We start from the raw sequence: 19,228 nt of genomic DNA, 5'->3' as shown, positions 1-19,228 counted from the left end.
CCAGCAGTTTTCCAATGATCTTCTATTAGAGCAACTTGACCTAAACCCCAAATGAATTGCTGTGCTCCCACCCTTAAAATGACCTAAAAGGAATAATACAGTTCAGTCAACCAGTTCCTCCGCTCATCGCGCTGCTCTTAGTGACAGTTCTGTGAGGAATCTGCCGATGATGTTCGTAGGCTCTTTGACGAATCTGTCACAGTAAACTTCTTTATTCCCCCACTGCGTCTCTCCTCACCTCACGCAGTTTCACACAGTCACCGCTTCTATTCAGGGACGCTCCCTAGCCAGGAGAACTCTTCAACACGGAACCGCCTCACTTCTTCCACACAGGATGCCTCCTACCGTAGTCTAAACCGGATAAAGCTCCCACCTTTCACATGGTGGCTCAGTCTCTTAGGGGATTTCTTCAACGCTTACTTCCCACTGGCTACCGTTGTCGCACAAAATACCGCCTCACCGTCTGTCACCCTGCTGCACTGCTCAAATTTACGACGGTACAGGTCCTGACAGGATCCTTCTTGTTCTACCACGAGATGCCTCACTCCGTCGTCGCACCCCGGCACAGCTTCTTCCTTCTACACGAAGATTATTCCTCTCTCAGAATTTCTTCCTTGCTCACTTCCCTCCTGCCACCGCTGTTGCGCAAAATAGCGCCTCACCAACTTCCAATCTGCTGCCTCACTCCCAATCACGACGGCACCGCTCCTCACCGGAATCCCTTCCGATACTAAATATAAATATATATATATTTTTCTTCTCTCACGCGTCGCCTGCTCCTGGCTCCACAATGATTCCCCTCACCATGGGTTGCCTGCCTCGACGCTTTCTCACAGAAATCTCCAATCACCACTACGGCTCCGCTCTGTGATTAACCTTCCGTCACCCCGTCACTTAATATAGCACCGGCAACTGTGAGTACTTTACATTTCATTTATTTCCTTTCATTAACCACTGAGGTTTCCACTTGCAGGTCAATTTCACTTCCTTACAGCCTGCCTGTCCAGTGTGGGTATTCCTTTCATCCGCTCACAGCTCGATCACCAGCGGGTTTGTTACTCGCAGCTGTTCTCTCCTTACAGCCTGCTGATTCCCACTCACTAGTCTCTTCCTCTCATTCACTGCTCACCTTGCCCATGGAACAGTTTCATCATCGTCTCAGCTAGCGCTGTCACACCGAGGTACTTATCTCCTCTTCCTTTACAGTTTCTCCCTAAATCCGCCGACAGATTTTCCGAAGCCAGCCGTTTCCAACCTCCAGCTTGCCAGTTTACACAAACTTCTTTTTATTCCGTCAGTGCGCTCACTATTAATTTTCCCACTTCACTTGCTAGCAGGCTCGCTTCGCTTAGCCACAAAAATCGTATTTTTGTCTCTCTTGTCCTTCAGTATCATTCCGTTACTTCCTCTCTTCAATCCACTGGTCCCGGGCAACAAATGGAGGGGATGTCGTGCGATGGCCTCCTCCCAACGATCGTCGCCAATATTGTAGTGAATAACAACGCTCTGTAGATTAAAGTCTTTTATTCAGACAGAACAATAACGCGACATCCATAACCCTGCCAGTCAAGTACTGGCTGGAGTGCGGCTTAGAACGTTGACAGGTAGGGAAAGGGTCAGCCCAACTGGGGAAAAACAGAGGGGGTCGGACTGAACCAATATACTTTTATAGCTAAATACAACAGTATGCATGTTACATAAAGGGAGCGGAGTAGTTTACAGGTGCCTTGTTGTCCCAGTCTCAGTTGTTGTTTGTAGTTTTTCAAACCATCTCAACATTTCAAACAGTAAGGGCTATTTTTGCTGTAATACCTTGTCCTTTGTACATCTTGACGTGCCACTGCGCCTTCCTGCTGCCTATTAATAACTGCAGTGCATGGTCCTGTGACTACGACAAAGGTGTGTTACTCACAATTACTAAATTATCAAAAGAGATACAAGTTCACCAGAGTTTCTTTGCACTTTTGTCCCAGGATGCTGCTTTTTCTGCCCTGCCCAGTCTGTCACCGAAATATTGCTTAAAATATTTCTGGTGATCTTGTTACTCTTGTTACACTTGTTGGCAGACAACCGCCTTCTGGTCTGCAGGCCTGTTGATGCTTCTTCTAACAAAGTGGACAGCAGCATTTGGTTTTGCCTTTGAAGGGGTGACCTGGAGATGTTGCCGGCTTTCACAATATCTGTCTGTGGTGTGAGCTTTTGTTTCATGCACAGTGAGAGAGAGAGCAGTCAGGCCTCACGCCCCTTTATCCGTGGTCTATGCTCATCAAAGTGCATCCTCAAATGGACACCTCCCACCACCCGATTGGGAACCAGTCAAAGACGGAATAGGCGAATCACCAGCTCGTAATTTACAGAATGAGCTTGTCACTTAGCCGTGGTAGGGTAAATGACTCAAGTTAATGCACTAACACCGGGGTCAAGTTAATGCAGGAGGTGCAGTAACAGCAGGTCTGGGGCGTAAGGAGCAGATAAAGAAAGATACAGAGTTCGGCTAAATGGGTGTATGGATAGCCAGAGCCTGGGAATTCTCAGTAAGTAAACTCACTTTCCCCACCACTGCCTTCAGTCCGGAGGGCACCATCTTCCTCAGGCCAGCTTTTCACTTCCAGGTTTGTGGGCGTGGCCTAGACTAACCGAGGCCTCATAGCAAAGGCATCAAAGGTTGTGTCGGCGCAAGGTGGCAGGCCCTCTCGCTACGGTAAGATGGGCAGATTTACATCCCCTTGCACCACTTTTGCATCACTTTTAACATTGGAAAAGTGACGCAGAAAGTGACGCAAGGGGCTTGTAAATCTGCCCCAGAGTGATTAAAAAATATATATTAAAACTATGCGCAGTAATGCTGTAGCTTATTATTTAATTCTATATCACTTGAACTGGGAGGAGTGAGTGCCTAAATAACCCTCCCGTGAGCGTGGACTTGGCCCGGAGGCATTAGAGCTTATAACAAAAGGGATACTGCCGTAATTGGGGTGAGCATCACGAAGATAAAATCGGAGGAAAGTGGCGGGAGACAAGCGACGGCGGACACAACAATTAAAAAGAAAGAGTTCTCCCAAATTAACAGAAAAGCAATGCAAATCTAAGGACACTGTACTATACCGGTGCTCTTTTGAAGAAAAAAAAACGAAGTGATGTTTGCGGCATGAGCCAATTAGGAGGCAGCGAAGAAGAGGCACGCGGACGTTGAACCAATCGTAAGTAGCATAAGGGAATAGCAATGTATTATTGTTTACAATAGGTCTTGCAGATACACGCTGACACTCCACCTAACAAAACAGAAGAAAGAAAATCAACATTCAATTTTCTTTGTTGTAAATAGCTGCTTCAGTTATGCTCTGTGACCTGACCTGCCTTGTGACCTGACCTGCCTTTCACCTCCGCTGCAGGCTCTGGCAGTAGGCATTGTGATGTCAGAACTTGACTGTAATAACTTATAAAAGTGAGTTCTGACATCTTTTCATTATAATGGGCGACTGGGTAGTCACAAATCCCCGACTGACGTTTAATACAGAATCCCATGTGTTATAAACAAATTAGAGACTCATTTATATACAACACTTGCAGAACATCAACTATTATAAGCCTCTAATGTTGTTACACATTTTCTTAATCATGGAGCACATCAATATAATATGCCCTCATTGAGAGGATTTTTAAGTGCCTAGACAAAGATGCCTTATTAATAATGTGATCTGTGTAGGAAAATCCTTATACGGTATTTTCATTGTTTGATATGCCTATAGCGATGAGTCATCACCTCATTTTTTTTTAGCAGTGTCATTGTGTTATTTTACAATTAGGTATGTGTCATGGTCTATACTGATGTGAAATGTTGCATCTTCATTATAGATTGTGTTATTTAAGTTAAAATCAATGTTATAATCTACTTTTTCCTGCTGCAGTGCTTGGTGTGATACGGTCTACCTGCTACTATGGTGGATTTAAATTATAACACCAGCTGTCTAGTCTGATGTTTACCACTTGACATCATATATAGGTATATTTTTCAATTCTGTTATTTCCCTATGTCCCACTTCCCTTATCTGTCAAAATCGGGACATATCATAAACAGTTGAACTGCTTGAAAGTAGAACTGAAAGCCTGTTCTGTTTTTATGTATTTACACCGTGTAAAGCGTATATAAATAACTCACCATTTCTCCAAGTTAATGCATGTACCACAGAGAGCTCAGCACGGAAGCAAGAGCAGAGATTGCATCTCTCTGCTTCCGAGCTGTTCAAAACAACATCACGTCGTTTCCAAAATGTATATTTATTTGACATTTGTGATCTCAAACATTTTATAGGCTGAGTTGTATGGTTTGTGTTTAAAATAAATAAATTGATTTTCAATGAAAGAACTACACCAACGTATTATTACTCAATTCTGGTCACTGAGAAAAAGTGTTCAACATTCATACATATTTTGTGAGAGGTTCTTGTTCGGGCTTCCTTTCTCGATTATCACATTTTAGGAAACGTGTTTAAAACGGTTCCATAATTCGTCTCGTTTTTTAAAATTAAAAGAAGAATGTTCTTGTTGTCTTATTTTTTATTTTTTTTAATAAATTTGAGTTGGAACTTTTTTCTCAGTTTCTACGGAGTATTCGTGTGAAGATGATGTGAATCCGTGTGGAGATGACGCCTCCTGTATAAAGACTGGACCAACATTTAAGTGTCGATGTAGGCCGGGCTTCAGGCGTGACCTAAAGACCAGACAGTGCGAAGGTAAATATTCTGGATAGTTTTACATAAACAATTAAAATAGCCCAATACTCCTTAATCCTCTATATCATTCATGTTAATAGTACATTTATGCTATATGATAAGTTCATAAAGTGAGTGTGTCATCCAAACCTGAATTATTTTTTTCGGGATATATAATTTTTCAGATTGTTTTCTCATTATTTGTTGATTATATTTAATAAGTTAGAGTAGTTCCTTTTACAACAGAAACAACCTATGGAATATCCTTCTAGAAACTGTTGGATTGGCACTTTCCCCGTGAAGAACTCCATTTCAAGCTGTGCATTTATTAAACATTGATCTATGTATTGTCTCCTGTTTGATAGACAGGCTTCTGGAATGAATACATTTTGGACTGGGGTTTCCTGAGGAAATGTAAAGTATTTTTAAGCTGTTGGTTCTCACACCTGCATGCCACTAATAAAATGTAGCCTAAAATACAAACCAGGCTCACGGCCATGTTAAACAATTTGGCGAGTTGCCATACTGATGATTTGCTGTTCACAACAGAAACAGGCTGAGAGGTTACAGAACCTATCGCTTTTCCTCACGCGCTTTGTCATAGCTAACGAGAAAAATAATTGAGGTAACCTACATGAGTAAGTTTCATGGGCCCTCATTATATCTGTGCTGGAATTTTCAGCAGGAATACCAGGTGACTGAAATCTGATATTAAAACACCAAATTCTAGTGATTACAGCATTTGTCCCTAGAATGTCCAATTAATGAATGAACTTGTCAATACCAGATACTTTTCTGTGCAGTTTTTCCTGATTTTAGGGTGAGAACCACTGATGTTTTCTGTGTGTTAGGAGCATGAGGTTAGTATCAGAAGGCGAACCATGGAGTATGGGGTCATAGTGTAAGGCTTTGGAGTATCAGGGCAGGGAACACTTGCGCCTGTCCAGGGGAGAATTGACTGCTACCTAATGCTCTGAAGACGTCAAAGTGGAAGGAGCTGTGCTCCTGCGGACAGTCACTGCCCCTGAATTATATAACAGAGTTCAAAATTTGCAGGCCTGATCATTCCAGGCCTGGAGACATTTGTAATCACAGATGGTGACTTTGTACCCAGTGTTAATACTCTAGGTGTAATTCCACCACTCCAAGGGCCCTTTGTGGGTATATGCCAACAATTGTGCAAACCTCTGTCAGTTCATTGGTTTGATCTTTCCTTTGCTGAGCCACAACACAGTACAGGGAAAGGTTAGTATGTGATCTAACACCCCATTCAATCTATTTTTTTCCTTTTCAATAGATTTATTACATTTTAAGAAGAGAATAAATAGTTAACCACAATATAAGGTGATACAATCGAAGGGAGAGATAAAAAGGAGAAGTACAATAGTTGGTCCAATGATAGAGCAGCATATTCAAAGAATAAATTAATAATATGGAAAATATTATAAGGGTACGTCAGTGAATCAAAATGAATCAAAATGAGCACCAAAAGTATCACCATAAAAAGGAAAATAAAGAGAGAATAGTGAAACAGGAAAAAGAGAAAAGAGAGCAAGAGAGAAGACAGTAAGAAAAGAAGAAGGAGAAGATAGAAAAGAGAACAAGGAGGAAAGGGAAGAGAGGGACAAGAGGAAAAGGGAAAAGGAAAAAGGAAAGGAAGAATTAATCTACTGCTGGGCTACAAGGCACCCCATTCAATCTTTGATTACTATCTAGTTAATTGGAGTAATATCTGCTTTAAGGAGGACTATACTGCTCCTTATGACCTCCTGCAAATTTCAACAAAACTACCTGTCAGGATCCTAGTATTCTCTTCAGGATATTCCACTTTGAGTTTAATCGATAAATGAAGAGACACATATGCCATGTAATGTACCTATGTGTTGACTTTGGAGAAAGGATTGACACCTTTCCTGTTTTCATCAGTCACACCAATATGATCCATTGCTATGCCTTCCCCTCTCCACCGACAATCTTTGTATAGCTCAGGAGGGGATGCCTTCATCATTCATCAAGTACTATATTAATATTTAGAGTTCTAAGCGGAGAGGTAGCATAAGTTAATTCTGCATGAACTACAGTATTATTGCTTGCCTCATGTATACTATGTTATCAAAGAATAAATAAGGCTTTGATAGTTCTGTTAGCATATCTGATTATAGATGAGATGCCTACTCCTTTGCTAGAACAGCCATGCCCTTCAATATGCCAGACGTAGTTAGTTTAGTTATTAACATTAAGTACATAATGGACATGATGGGCCCAAAAACAATTTTAAAAATTGAATTCAACAGCTATTAGTTGAAAGATCCCAAAATCACTTTACATTATCTATAACTTACATAGGTTGAGGTGACCTAAATGAATGACGTCTGAGAGAATACCTGGATGTGGGAGGCACTGCTGCGCTCATTTTATTAAACCTGATCGTGGCTTATGACACAGTGTCCCACTCCATCCTGGTTCATAGGCTGGAGTCAATAGGGATGACAGATTCAGCCCTTAGAGAGCTTAGCTCCTTTTTAAAGAACTGCACGTTTCAAGTTTTGTATCCAACATGAGGTCCTAAACACAAGCCTTTACTTCAGGTGTCCCACAGGGATCCATTCTAAGCACCTTAATGTCAAACACCTAGGGTCGCCCTTTGGCAGACTTAATAGAGAGTTGTGGACTCACCCTGTTTTCTAATGCTGATGATACTCAGATCATCTTCTCCCTGTCTTCGGCACAGAGAAAGGAGTAATCCTTACTGCATCTGGGGATGACTAAAATTGTGACTTGGTTGCACCAAAACTCCCTTAAGCTTAACAGTGATAAGACCAAGCTCCTATATCTAGGCAACAACTGCTCCCTTTGGGGTGCCAAATACTGGCCTGAAATGCAAGGGACCCCTCCGACCTTGGTATCTAAAGTAAACAGCCTGGGCTTTCTTATTGCGCATAAGCTCTCTATGAAACCACAGACAGCTAAGGTAGCAGCCACTTGTTTTGCAGTCCTTAAATGGCTGCAAAAGATTCTATGACTTATTCCCTTAGCGGCTCAGTGGACCGTTATTCAGGCATTGGTTATTTCTCACGTAGACTACGGCAATGTGCTGTATTTAGTTACTGATAAATCATCTGTACAGCGCCTAAAATTGTTCAGAATGCTGCTGCTTGACTGCTTTACCACTTACCCAGATATGTTGCTATTTTTCATTTGCTTAAAGAACCTCATTGGCTTAAGGTGGCCAAACACATTGAATTCAAAGCTCTGTGCTATATGTTCAAGGCCAAATGTGGCTTCGGACTACATACAGGAATTATTACCTTCTCATCTGCCCACTCACCACTAAGATTCTCAACCCAGACCCTGGTCAGTGTCCCCAGGTTTCGATTAACCTAGATGAAGGGTCACTCCTTCGCCTATCTGGGTCCTAAGCTCTGGAACTCTCTACCACATGACTTAAAGAACTGCAAATCATTTCTCACCTTCCTTAGGAGACTGAATACGTGGCTATTCTGAACCTTCGTTGTGGAACAGCAAATCTACGACCACCTTGCACCAGGAAAATGTCGTGGTAGCTGTGCGCATTACAAGTTGCTAATAACAATAATAAGTTATAAGGTGATTTACTGCCATTGCAAGCTCCAAACTTTAAAGACAATATTTCACTTAAATACAGACCAGTGACATTGTGTCTGCACAACATGAAGAAAGGTGAGGATGAATGTCATCCAATTTTTATCAAACCCAACAGGACAGTCAGTCAAAACAGAGAGCCGCTCCTGCAATAACACACTCTTTCCTATATGAGAAGGATCAGAAGGGTCATGCACAATTCTGGATCCCTATAAAATGCATAGGGAGATACGTCTGGAGTTGTGTTCCTGTGGGGTATAATGATTTTACAGAAGGGGGCACAGACGCTTGTCCAGTCCCTTCGTTAATATTGATGACGCTGGTGCACATGCAGCACCAGCGGTGTCATGAGCTGGTATTCCCTTATTTGCATGGGGGCATGGCCCCAAATTAGGGAATTTCTTTGCCTCTGCATCGAGTTGAAGACACAAGCGCACCCAGGCCATTTGGAGGTGCACTGACTGCTCCACAAAAAAGTGTGCCTCCTGCAGGCAGCCATCTGGTGGGCACATGAAGCTTCCATGAGTCCCCTCCGAGACATTCCCTTGTAGGTGGGTGTAGTCACTCACTGCACCCGCCTGATGGGAGATCTCCTACTTCCTTGAAGTGCAGACTAAATCCTTTTACGCTGTGAAAAATGGAGCAGCTTTGAAGCAGCCCTCTGTATTTAACTGAATGTTCTACCACCAGGCAGCACAGGTTAGCAATTGCCCTGGGGACAGTACATTCTTTACACCCAGTGCAAAAGGGGGCCGATTGCCTCTTCCATAGTACTGCCCTAGATGAGTTCATTTTAAAATGTTTTGGACAAAGTTTATTCTCAACACCTCTAGCATTGATGTATTTAGAGTCTCATTGAATAGGTCTGTATCATTACCTCTGCCATGCTCAGACTTTGGAGGAGCTCTGCAACTGTCTTCCTTTACTGGATGTAATAATCTCCATCATTTATTGGGCAGAGGCAGAACGAGCACCACAGCTGCTGTTACTGGAGACATGTCACCTAGATCCTAGATAGAAATATGTCATCTCTTCCCACAATGTACAACGGTTTAGTTTCCCAGCAAAAGTGAACACTGAGGAACCCGCTCCCAGAGGACTGCAGATTGTGTACCTGGTACATACTGATTGTGTTGGGTTCAGTATTTAGCAGGTGCATAATCAACTCCCCAATCTGATTTAAAGACCAGAGAGTGAGGAATAACCGCTATTAGTTCATGAGGTTTCCTGGTCTGAGAGGGACATGCTCCCCATGAGCTCTATTTGCCTGTACAATTTCCACCAGGTTTTATTTTGAAAAAAAATCGTTCAGACAAAAGCTCCTATGTCCAAAATTTGCACCTGAATTAAAATCCTGTTTCAGAACAAAATGGAGTTTCATTCAAATCAGGTTTTGCAGGCCTCTCATAATGAGGGCTTCCGTGGTAGCTTGCAAATCTATATTGTATTGTAATTACATTTATATAGCGCTTACTACCTCTGACGAGGTGTCAAAGCATTTTTTCGGCGAGTAGCACCCTACTCCGGGACCCATAGAAGATTAGTGTTGAATTAGTATAGTAAAACATGCAAGTACATTTTAAGTGGTGGATGGGTTAGTCAGTTATTTGCAATGATAGCAGAAGGATAGAGGAGGAATGAATGAATGAATTTGTACTTGTATAGCACACGTATACCCTGAGGTGTCTTTGCGCTGTACGCATACCACTCCTGGGCACCCCCAAGGTGAAGCCAAGCATCCCAGCGCTGTTGGGGCCATTGTGGAGATTAAGCAAGCCATTGCCCAGAGTTGCAGAGTGGGACCCATGATTAGGATAGGCACCGAGGCGAGAATGATCAGGTCCTAGGAAATTGAGCCCAAGACCCACTGAGGAGGGAATTGTACTCTGGTCCTGGGCCAGACCTCTGCATCAGGGTCTGCCGCTCTAACCATTGATTCAGAAAAGGGGGTGGTGATGAACAGAGTGCCTGAATTAAGCAGACCACTCTTACCCAGTCCAAAGATCAGGGCCTGATCCATCACCGTTTTTTAGCTCACTGCACCATCCCAGCTCAGAACTTGGCTATATGCAAATTAGTCTGTTCCTGTCCCAGTGCATGATGGGAACAGGGCAAACCAAACTACCAAGCCAATTCTTATACTGGGAAGGAAACAAGCTTCCGGGGACCGGTTTCTGCCATTTCAGGCGTCGTCGGCCCGGCTTGCTTGAATCCTGATGGTGCAATGAGCAAGGGACTCACATCTGAGTATACCCTTCCACGCTTATGGTGGACAAAATGATTCAGAAAAGGGGGTGGTGATGAACAGAGTGCCTGAATTAAGCAGACCACTCTTACCCAGTCCAAAGATCAGGGCTTGATCCATCACAGTTTTTTAGCTCACTGCACCATCCCAGCTCAGAACTTGGCTATATGCAAATTAGTCTGTTCCTGTCCCAGTGCATGATGGGAACAGGGCAAACCAAACTACCAAGCCAATTCTTATACTGGGAAGGAAACAAGCTTCCGGGGACCGGTTTCTGCCATTTCAGGCGTCGTCGGCCCGGCTTGCTTGAATCCTGATGGTGCAATGAGCAAGGGACTCACATCTGAGTATACCCTTCCACGCTTATGGTGGACAAAATGATTCAGAAAAGGGGGTGGTGATGAACAGAGTGCCTGAATTAAGCAGACCACTCTTACCCAGTCCAAAGATCAGGGCTTGATCCATCACCGTTTTTTAGCTCACTGCACCATCCCAGCTCAGAACTTGGCTATATGCAAATTAGTCTGTTCCTGTCCCAGTGCATGATGGGAACAGGGCAAACCAAACTACCAAGCCAATTCTTATACTGGGAAGGAAACAAGCTTCCGGGGACCGGTTTCTGCCATTTCAGGCGTCGTCGGCCCGGCTTGCTTGAATCCTAATGGTGCAATGAACAAGGGACTCACATCTGAGTATACCCTTCCACGCTTATGATAGACAAAATTATTCAGAAAAGGGGGTGGTGATGAACAGAGTGCCTGAATTAAGCAGACCACTCTTACCCAGTCCAAAGATCAGGGCTTGATCCATCACAGTTTTTTAGCTCACTGCACCATCCCAGCTCAGAACTTGGCTATATGCAAATTAGTCTGTTCCTGTCCCAGTGCATGATGGGAACAGGGCAAACCAAACTACCAAGCCAATTCTTATACTGGGAAGGAAACAAGCTTCCGGGGACCGGTTTCTGCCATTTCAGGCGTCGTCGGCCCGGCTTGCTTGAATCCTGATGGTGCAATGAGCTAGGGACTCACATCTGAGTACCCTTCCACGCTTATGGTGTACAAAATGATTCAGAAAAGGGGGTGGTGATGAACAGAGTGCCTGAATTAAGCAGACCACTCTTACCCAGTCCAAAGATCAGGGCTTGATCCATCACCGTTTTTTAGCTCACTGCACCATCCCAGCTCAGAACTTGGCTATATGCAAATTAGTCTGTTCCTGTCCCAGTGCATGATGGGAACAGGGCAAACCAAAATACCAAGCCAATTCTTATACTGGGAAGGAAACAAGCTTCCGGGGACCGGTTTCTGCCATTTCAGGCGTCGTCGGCCCGGCTTGCTTGAATCCTGATGGTGCAATGAGCAAGGGACTCACATCTGAGTATACCCTTCCACGCTTATGGTGGACAAAATGATTCAGAAAAGGGGGTGGTGATGAACAGAGTGCCTGAATTAAGCAGACCACTCTTACCAAGTCCAAAGATCAGGGCTTGATCCATCACCGTTTTTTAGCTCACTGCACCATCCCAGCTCAGAACTTGGCTATATGCAAATTAGTCTGTTCCTGTCCCAGTGCATGATGGGAACAGGGCAAACCAAACTACCAAGCCAATTCTTATACTGGGAAGGAAACAAGCTTCCGGGGACCGGTTTCTGCCATTTCAGGCGTCGTCGGCCCGGCTTGCTTGAATCCTGATGGTGCAATGAGCAAGGGACTCACATCTGAGTATACCCTTCCACGCTTATGGTGGACAAAATGATTCAGAAAAGGGGGTGGTGATGAACAGAGTGCCTGAATTAAGCAGACCACTCTTACCCAGTCCAAAGATCAGGGCTTGATCCATCACCGTTTTTTAGCTCACTGCACCATCCCAGCTCAGAACTTGGCTATATGCAAATTAGTCTGTTCCTGTCCCAGTGCATGATGGGAACAGGCAAACCAAACTACCAAGCCAATTCTTATACTGGGAAGGAAACAAGCTTCCGGGGACCGGTTTCTGCCATTTCAGGCGTCGTCGGCCCGGCTTGCTTGAATCCTGATGGTGCAATGAGCTAGGGACTCACATCTGAGTATACCCTTCCACGCTTATGGTGGACAAAATGATTCAGAAAAGGGGGTGGTGATGAACAGAGTGCCTGAATTAAGCAGACCACTCTTACCCAGTCCAAAGATCAGGGCTTGATCCATCACCGTTTTTTAGCTCACTGCACCATCCCAGCTCAGAACTTGGCTATATGCAAATTAGTCTGTTCCTGTCCCAGTGCATGATGGGAACAGGGCAAACCAAACTACCAAGCCAATTCTTATACTGGGAAGGAAACAAGCTTCCGGGGACCGGTTTCTGCCATTTCAGGCGTCGTCGGCCCGGCTTGCTTGAATCCTGATGGTGCAATGAGCAAGGGACTCACATCTGAGTATACCCTTCCACGCTTATGGTGGACAAACTCATTCAGAAAAGGGGGTGGTGATGAACAGAGTGCCTGAATTAAGCAGACCACTCTTACCCAGTCCAAAGATCAGGGCTTGATCCATCTCCGTTTTTTAGCTCACTGCACCATCCCAGCTCAGAACTTGGCTATATGCAAATTAGTCTGTTCCTGTCCCAGTGCATGATGGGAACAGGGCAAACCAAACTACCAAGCCAATTCTTATACTGGGAAGGAAACAAGCTTCCGGGGACCGGTTTCTGCCATTTCAGGCGTCGTCGGCCCGGCTTGCTTGAATCCTGATGGTGCAATGAGCAAGGGACTCACATCTGAGTATACCCTTCCACGCTTATGGTGGACAAAATGATTCAGAAAAGGGGGTGGTGATGAACAGAGTGCCTGAATTAAGCAGACCACTCTTACCAAGTCCAAAGATCAGGGCTTGATCCATCACCGTTTTTTAGCTCACTGCACCATCCCAGCTCAGAACTTGGCTATATGCAAATTAGTCTGTTCCTGTCCCAGTGCATGATGGGAACAGGGCAAACCAAACTACCAAGCCAATTCTTATACTGGGAAGGAAACAAGCTTCCGGGGACCGGTTTCTGCCATTTCAGGCGTCGTCGGCCCGGCTTGCTTGAATCCTGATGGTGCAATGAGCAAGGGACTCACATCTGAGTATACCCTTCCACGCTTATGGTGGACAAAATGATTCAGAAAAGGGGGTGGTGATGAACAGAGTGCCTGAATTAAGCAGACCACTCTTACCCAGTCCAAAGATCAGGGCTTGATCCATCACCGTTTTTTAGCTCACTGCACCATCCCAGCTCAGAACTTGGCTATATGCAAATTAGTCTGTTCCTGTCCCAGTGCATGATGGGAACAGGGCAAACCAAACTACCAAGCCAATTCTTATACTGGGAAGGAAACAAGCTTCCGGGGACCGGTTTCTGCCATTTCAGGCGTCGTCGGCCCGGCTTGCTTGAATCCTGATGGTGCAATGAGCTAGGGACTCACATCTGAGTATACCCTTCCACGCTTATGGTGGACAAAATGATTCAGAAAAGGGGGTGGTGATGAACAGAGTGCCTGAATTAAGCAGACCACTCTTACCCAGTCCAAAGATCAGGGCTTGATCCATCACCGTTTTTTAGCTCACTGCACCATCCCAGCTCAGAACTTGGCTATATGCAAATTAGTCTGTTCCTGTCCCAGTGCATGATGGGAACAGGGCAAACCAAACTACCAAGCCAATTCTTATACTGGGAAGGAAACAAGCTTCCGGGGACCGGTTTCTGCCATTTCAGGCGTCGTCGGCCCGGCTTGCTTGAATCCTGATGGTGCAATGAGCAAGGGACTCACATCTGAGTATACCCTTCCACGCTTATGGTGGACAAACTCATTCAGAAAAGGGGGTGGTGATGAACAGAGTGCCTGAATTAAGCAGACCACTCTTACCCAGTCCAAAGATCAGGGCTTGATCCATCTCCGTTTTTTAGCTCACTGCACCATCCCAGCTCAGAACTTGGCTATATGCAAATTAGTCTGTTCCTGTCCCAGTGCATGATGGGAACAGGGCAAACCAAACTACCAAGCCAATTCTTATACTGGGAAGGAAACAAGCTTCCGGGGACCGGTTTCTGCCATTTCAGGCGTCGTCGGCCCGGCTTGCTTGAATCCTGATGGTGCAATGAGCAAGGGACTCACATCTGAGTATACCCTTCCACGCTTATGGTGGACAAAATGATTCAGAAAAGGGGGTGGTGATGAACAGAGTGCCTGAATTAAGCAGACCACTCTTACCCAGTCCAAAGATCAGGGCTTGATCCATCACCGTTTTTTAGCTCACTGCACCATCCCAGCTCATAACTTGGCTATATGCAAATTAGTCTGTTCCTGTCCCAGTGCATGATGGGAACAGGGCAAACCAAACTACCAAGCCAATTCTTATACTGGGAAGGAAACAAGCTTCCGGGGACCGGTTTCTGCCATTTCAGGCGTCGTCGGCCCGGCTTGCTTGAATCCTGATGGTGCAATGAGCAAGGGACTCACATCTGAGTATACCCTTCCACGCTTATGGTGGACATTAAGCAACATTAAGCAAGCCATTGCCCAGAGTTGCAGAGTGGGACCCATGATTAGGATAGGCACCGAGGCGAGAATGATCAGGTCCTAGGAAATTGAGCCCAAGACCCACTGAGGAGGGAATTGTACTCTGGTCCTGGGCCAGACCTCTGCATCAGGGTCTGCCGCTCTAACCATTGAGCCACACTTCTCCAAGGAAAAAAGGCTTGTATTCATATAGTGCTTTTTACTCCTGATGGGGTGTTAAAGCATGCTACTCCGGAAGCCCATAAAGGATTAGTGGTGAATTAATATGATGAAAAATGAAAGTAATATCAGTGGTGGATATTAGTCAGTTATTTGGAGTGAGAAGTAAAGAGGAGGGAGAAAACGGGAAGAAAGGTTTGCATTCATATAGCGCTTGTTACCCCTGATGGATGTTGAAGCTCTTTTCTGGTGAGTAGCACAGCACTCCGGAACTCATAAAGGATTAGTGTTAAAAATTAGTATAGTAAAATATGAAGTAATTAGAGTAGTGGATATGTTATTTAATTATTTGGGTTGAGAAGGGTAGGTGGTGGGTTAGAAGCTGAAAGAGGTTTGTATATATATTGCGCTTGCTACTCTTGATGGGGTTTTGAAGTGCAAATAGCATGCTACCCTGGAACCCATAAGTATTAGTGTTGAATTAGTATGGTGAAACATGAAAGTAATTTTAGTGGTAGATATGCTAGTCAGTTATTTGGATTGAGAAGGGTCGGGGAGTGGTAGAAAAGGGAAAAGGTTTGCATTCATATAGCGCTTGTAGCTCCGATGGGGTGTTGAGTCACTTTATTGGCGAGTAGCTCGCTACTCTGGAACCCATAAAGGGTTATATGTCAGAAGGACATAGAGGATCAGGCTATCTCTAGTGAGTCGTTTAGTGAAACAGCAGTTACAAAAGTAAATAGATGGCATCTCACAAAATAAGACGCAAAAGAATTTCAAAATCAAAAATTTGAATGTATGAGTTACAATCAGAGCAAACAGAAAATTGAGAGATTGAATGGTGTGCCAGAGAAAAGTACTAACGACAGGTTTATGGAGTGTTAGGGGGTAGAGATTAGAGAAAACATGAGCAGTGCATTGTCGGTGTAATCATGTGACCTAGCCTGAATAGCCACTCTTGCTATTGCTGTTTCTGCACTGGGAGTGGAGACCGCAGGTCACAGCATTCCATGTATACCTGTTTCAACTAACACTCAGGGCCTGATTTCGATCTCAGCGGACGGTCTACTCCGTCACAACGGTGACGGATAGCCTGTCCACCAACATATAAATCCCATTGATTATAATGGGATTTATATTTCGGCGGACGGGATATCCGTCACCATTATGATGTAGTAGCCTATCCACTGAAATCTAAATCAAGCCTTCATTTTGTAGCTTTTCAACCGAAAAGATTGCAACATCGAATAAATGCATAAAGATATTATAAGAAACCAAAGTTGTGACAAAATAGTGTGGAACCTCATGCCATTAGAAGGAAGGTTGACACACTCCTGCATCCTACAACAAACTTCAGTTTTCTTTAAAATCTAAATGTAATTTGCTAATTGGATTCCTCTAGAATGTCATGTTTTAACATGATTCTAAATTTGCATTACAAATTACAGAATTAGTATGCCGAAATGAGTTACATTTAATGAAAGCATGTGTGCCTCCTGTTGTGCTTCTCCTGGGTTTAGTGTTCTTTATTGGAGATGTTGTCAAAGTGTTTTTTGCTAATCCTAGGTGATTACAAACCTACCGCAGAACTGTCACAAAATATACTATGAAGTTTTTAAGACTGTCCCTTAGGCTACATAATGAATTTTAAATTACATATACTTTTGGAGCTTGGTGTCCATATCTTGAATGAATGCTCTATGAATGTGTAGAGCTACCCTATGAGCATGTTACACGATAATGCTATCATAAAGGTCAGCTTTGTGTTTCACCCTTTTCTGACAGACATTTTACACTATGTTCAATGTGGTCTGTTGATATGCTGCCAACTTTAGGCAATTCTTTAATAACAGCCTGAAGATGATAACTTGCAATGCATTATTCTGCGATTAGACATCAAAAATCACCTTTGGTTATTTGTGGGAAGAAACAATTCTGAAAAACGGAAAAGGCGAGTGAAAAGCATCTCATGTGATGTATTTTACTTGTGCCCCCGCTGGCAATTGTTTCCTGAACTGGCATTGCATATTTCAAATCCCTTTCAGTGAAATGACGAATCACTCTTTGAAGCAGGTCTGCTGGTCATATCCAGGCGAGGATAAGAACATGCTGTATGCAGCTACTCATTGTATTAGGCCATTGGTGAACTCTGAAGTAGGACTATAACAAATGTGTTTTTCTTCTGCAGATATAAATGAGTGTGAACTCCTGGGTAGCTGCTCCCACCATTGTACTAATACCAAAGGATCCTTTAAGTGCACATGTGACAAAGATTTTACAAAAAGAAACAACGACTGCATAGCAAAGGGTAAGGCTTCAACATGTTGTCTGCTAACAGTGTTAAAATGAAGCACATCCTCAGCCTGCTCACATCATAAAAAATGTAATTCTTTATACTGTCTATTCTTACTTGTTTTTGTTTTTGGAGTTGTTGAAGTACGGTTTTATTGCCTTGTGTAATAACCTGAGCTTTCGATCACAGTCTCGGGATATTCACTGTAGATATATATGTTATAATCACAACCACATAACCAGTGAAAGGTTGTCTTAATTACCTACTCACTCACAGTGTTTGTGTGAGTTCATGGCTTCCCGCTCCATCGCAGCTTATTAAATGAACAATACCGTTCCCATGTGTCTGCCTCCTGCGATTGGCATTAGAAATGCAGATGTAATGTTGCCAGTGTGAGCAAAATCTGACTCTAGTTCATACTTCCTGATGGATTGATGCAATCCAAATATTTTACACCTAGATGAGTTCATTGCCAGGATTTACTATATTTAATTAAGCAGCATGACTATCAGTCAGTGTAATACCAGCCCAAGGAATACCATAGTAAAAACGTGAGGCCTAAAGAAGAGTGACAAGAACTGATGGAGTTTTTTAGGCCCTACAGAAAAGGGCATTATTCACAATATGACGCAACTTGACCAAAAGTGCATTTCAGCAATTAGGATCCAGTAACCCAATGACTTTACCACATCAATTTATTTGGAAAACAACTGAAGGGTCTAGATCCTGTCACCTGTCACCATAACCTGATAAGTCACAAGGTTAGCCAGACAGCAGAAGCCAGATCCCTAATTGGCTCAGTAAATACAGAACAGCACCGTAAACCAGAAATGTTACTTGTCAGGCAACCAGTGAAACAAACTGTATGCAGAGAAAACATGATCCTACTTTCAAAGCCTGGATGCGACTCGGTCTGCTCTGTCTGCATCTTTTTTCATTTGCTACTCACAGGATCTGGGGGCCTCATTTATGAAAAGTGACGCATCGCTGCGTGAAAACAGCGATGCGTCACTTTTCACTGCGCCCTCCTTCCGACACCAATGATGCGTCATATTTACAGTATGACGCATAATGGCGCAAGGAGTTACAGATACGTCAGTATTTCTGACGTATCTGTATGGCGCAAAAGTGATGCATTGCTGGAGTGTGTCACAAAAGTGACGCAACTCCAGCAATGTGTCCTTTCGAAAGGGGCTGCGTCAGTCTTACGCCTGCTGTGAGGCAGGCGTAAGAAATTGACGCATTTGTGCCCTAGAAGTGGCGCAGTGAAATCTTATAGATTTCACAGCGTCACTTCTATGACCCTTTCTTGCGTCAGAACGCCCCCCTGCATACATTAAACCTGGCGTAGGTATAATGTGGCGCAGGCGTTTACAAAGTGACGCATCTACCTAGATGCGTCACTTTGTAAATATGGTGCAACAAGGCACACTTTTTATGCTGCTGGAGCGTCACAAAAAGTGACGCACCGGCGGCGTAAAAGTGGCGCACGGCCTCATAAATGAGGCCCTGAGAGTCTACGATACACTTCATTACAAGGGTCAAAAAATGAAAGAGCCATTGTCCTAATGATCGTAGCTGTGTATCATAGGGAATGATTGGATGGATCTTTCTCAGTAGAATCACCTGTATGAAGGAGGGTCCATTATGTATAGATCCA

General features: G+C 43.9%; 1 protein-coding gene across 1 annotated transcript in view; it reads left to right on the top strand.

The window, feature by feature from the left end:
• The window catches only part of LRP1B (LDL receptor related protein 1B), a 3,812,342-nt gene that overhangs the window by 3,499,250 nt on the left and 293,864 nt on the right, over nucleotides 1-19,228 (top strand). The window contains exons 76-77 of the mRNA XM_078683424.1: nucleotides 4,599-4,733; nucleotides 17,464-17,583. Of these exons, the coding sequence (XP_078539550.1) occupies nucleotides 4,599-4,733; nucleotides 17,464-17,583 (255 nt within the window). The remainder of the gene's footprint in view (nucleotides 1-4,598; nucleotides 4,734-17,463; nucleotides 17,584-19,228) is intronic.

Source organism: Lissotriton helveticus, chromosome 3_1 (assembly GCF_964261635.1).
Source record: "Lissotriton helveticus chromosome 3_1, aLisHel1.1, whole genome shotgun sequence".
Classification (NCBI taxonomy): Eukaryota; Metazoa; Chordata; class Amphibia; order Caudata; family Salamandridae; genus Lissotriton; species Lissotriton helveticus.
This window is presented reverse-complemented; position numbering and strand designations above follow the sequence as displayed.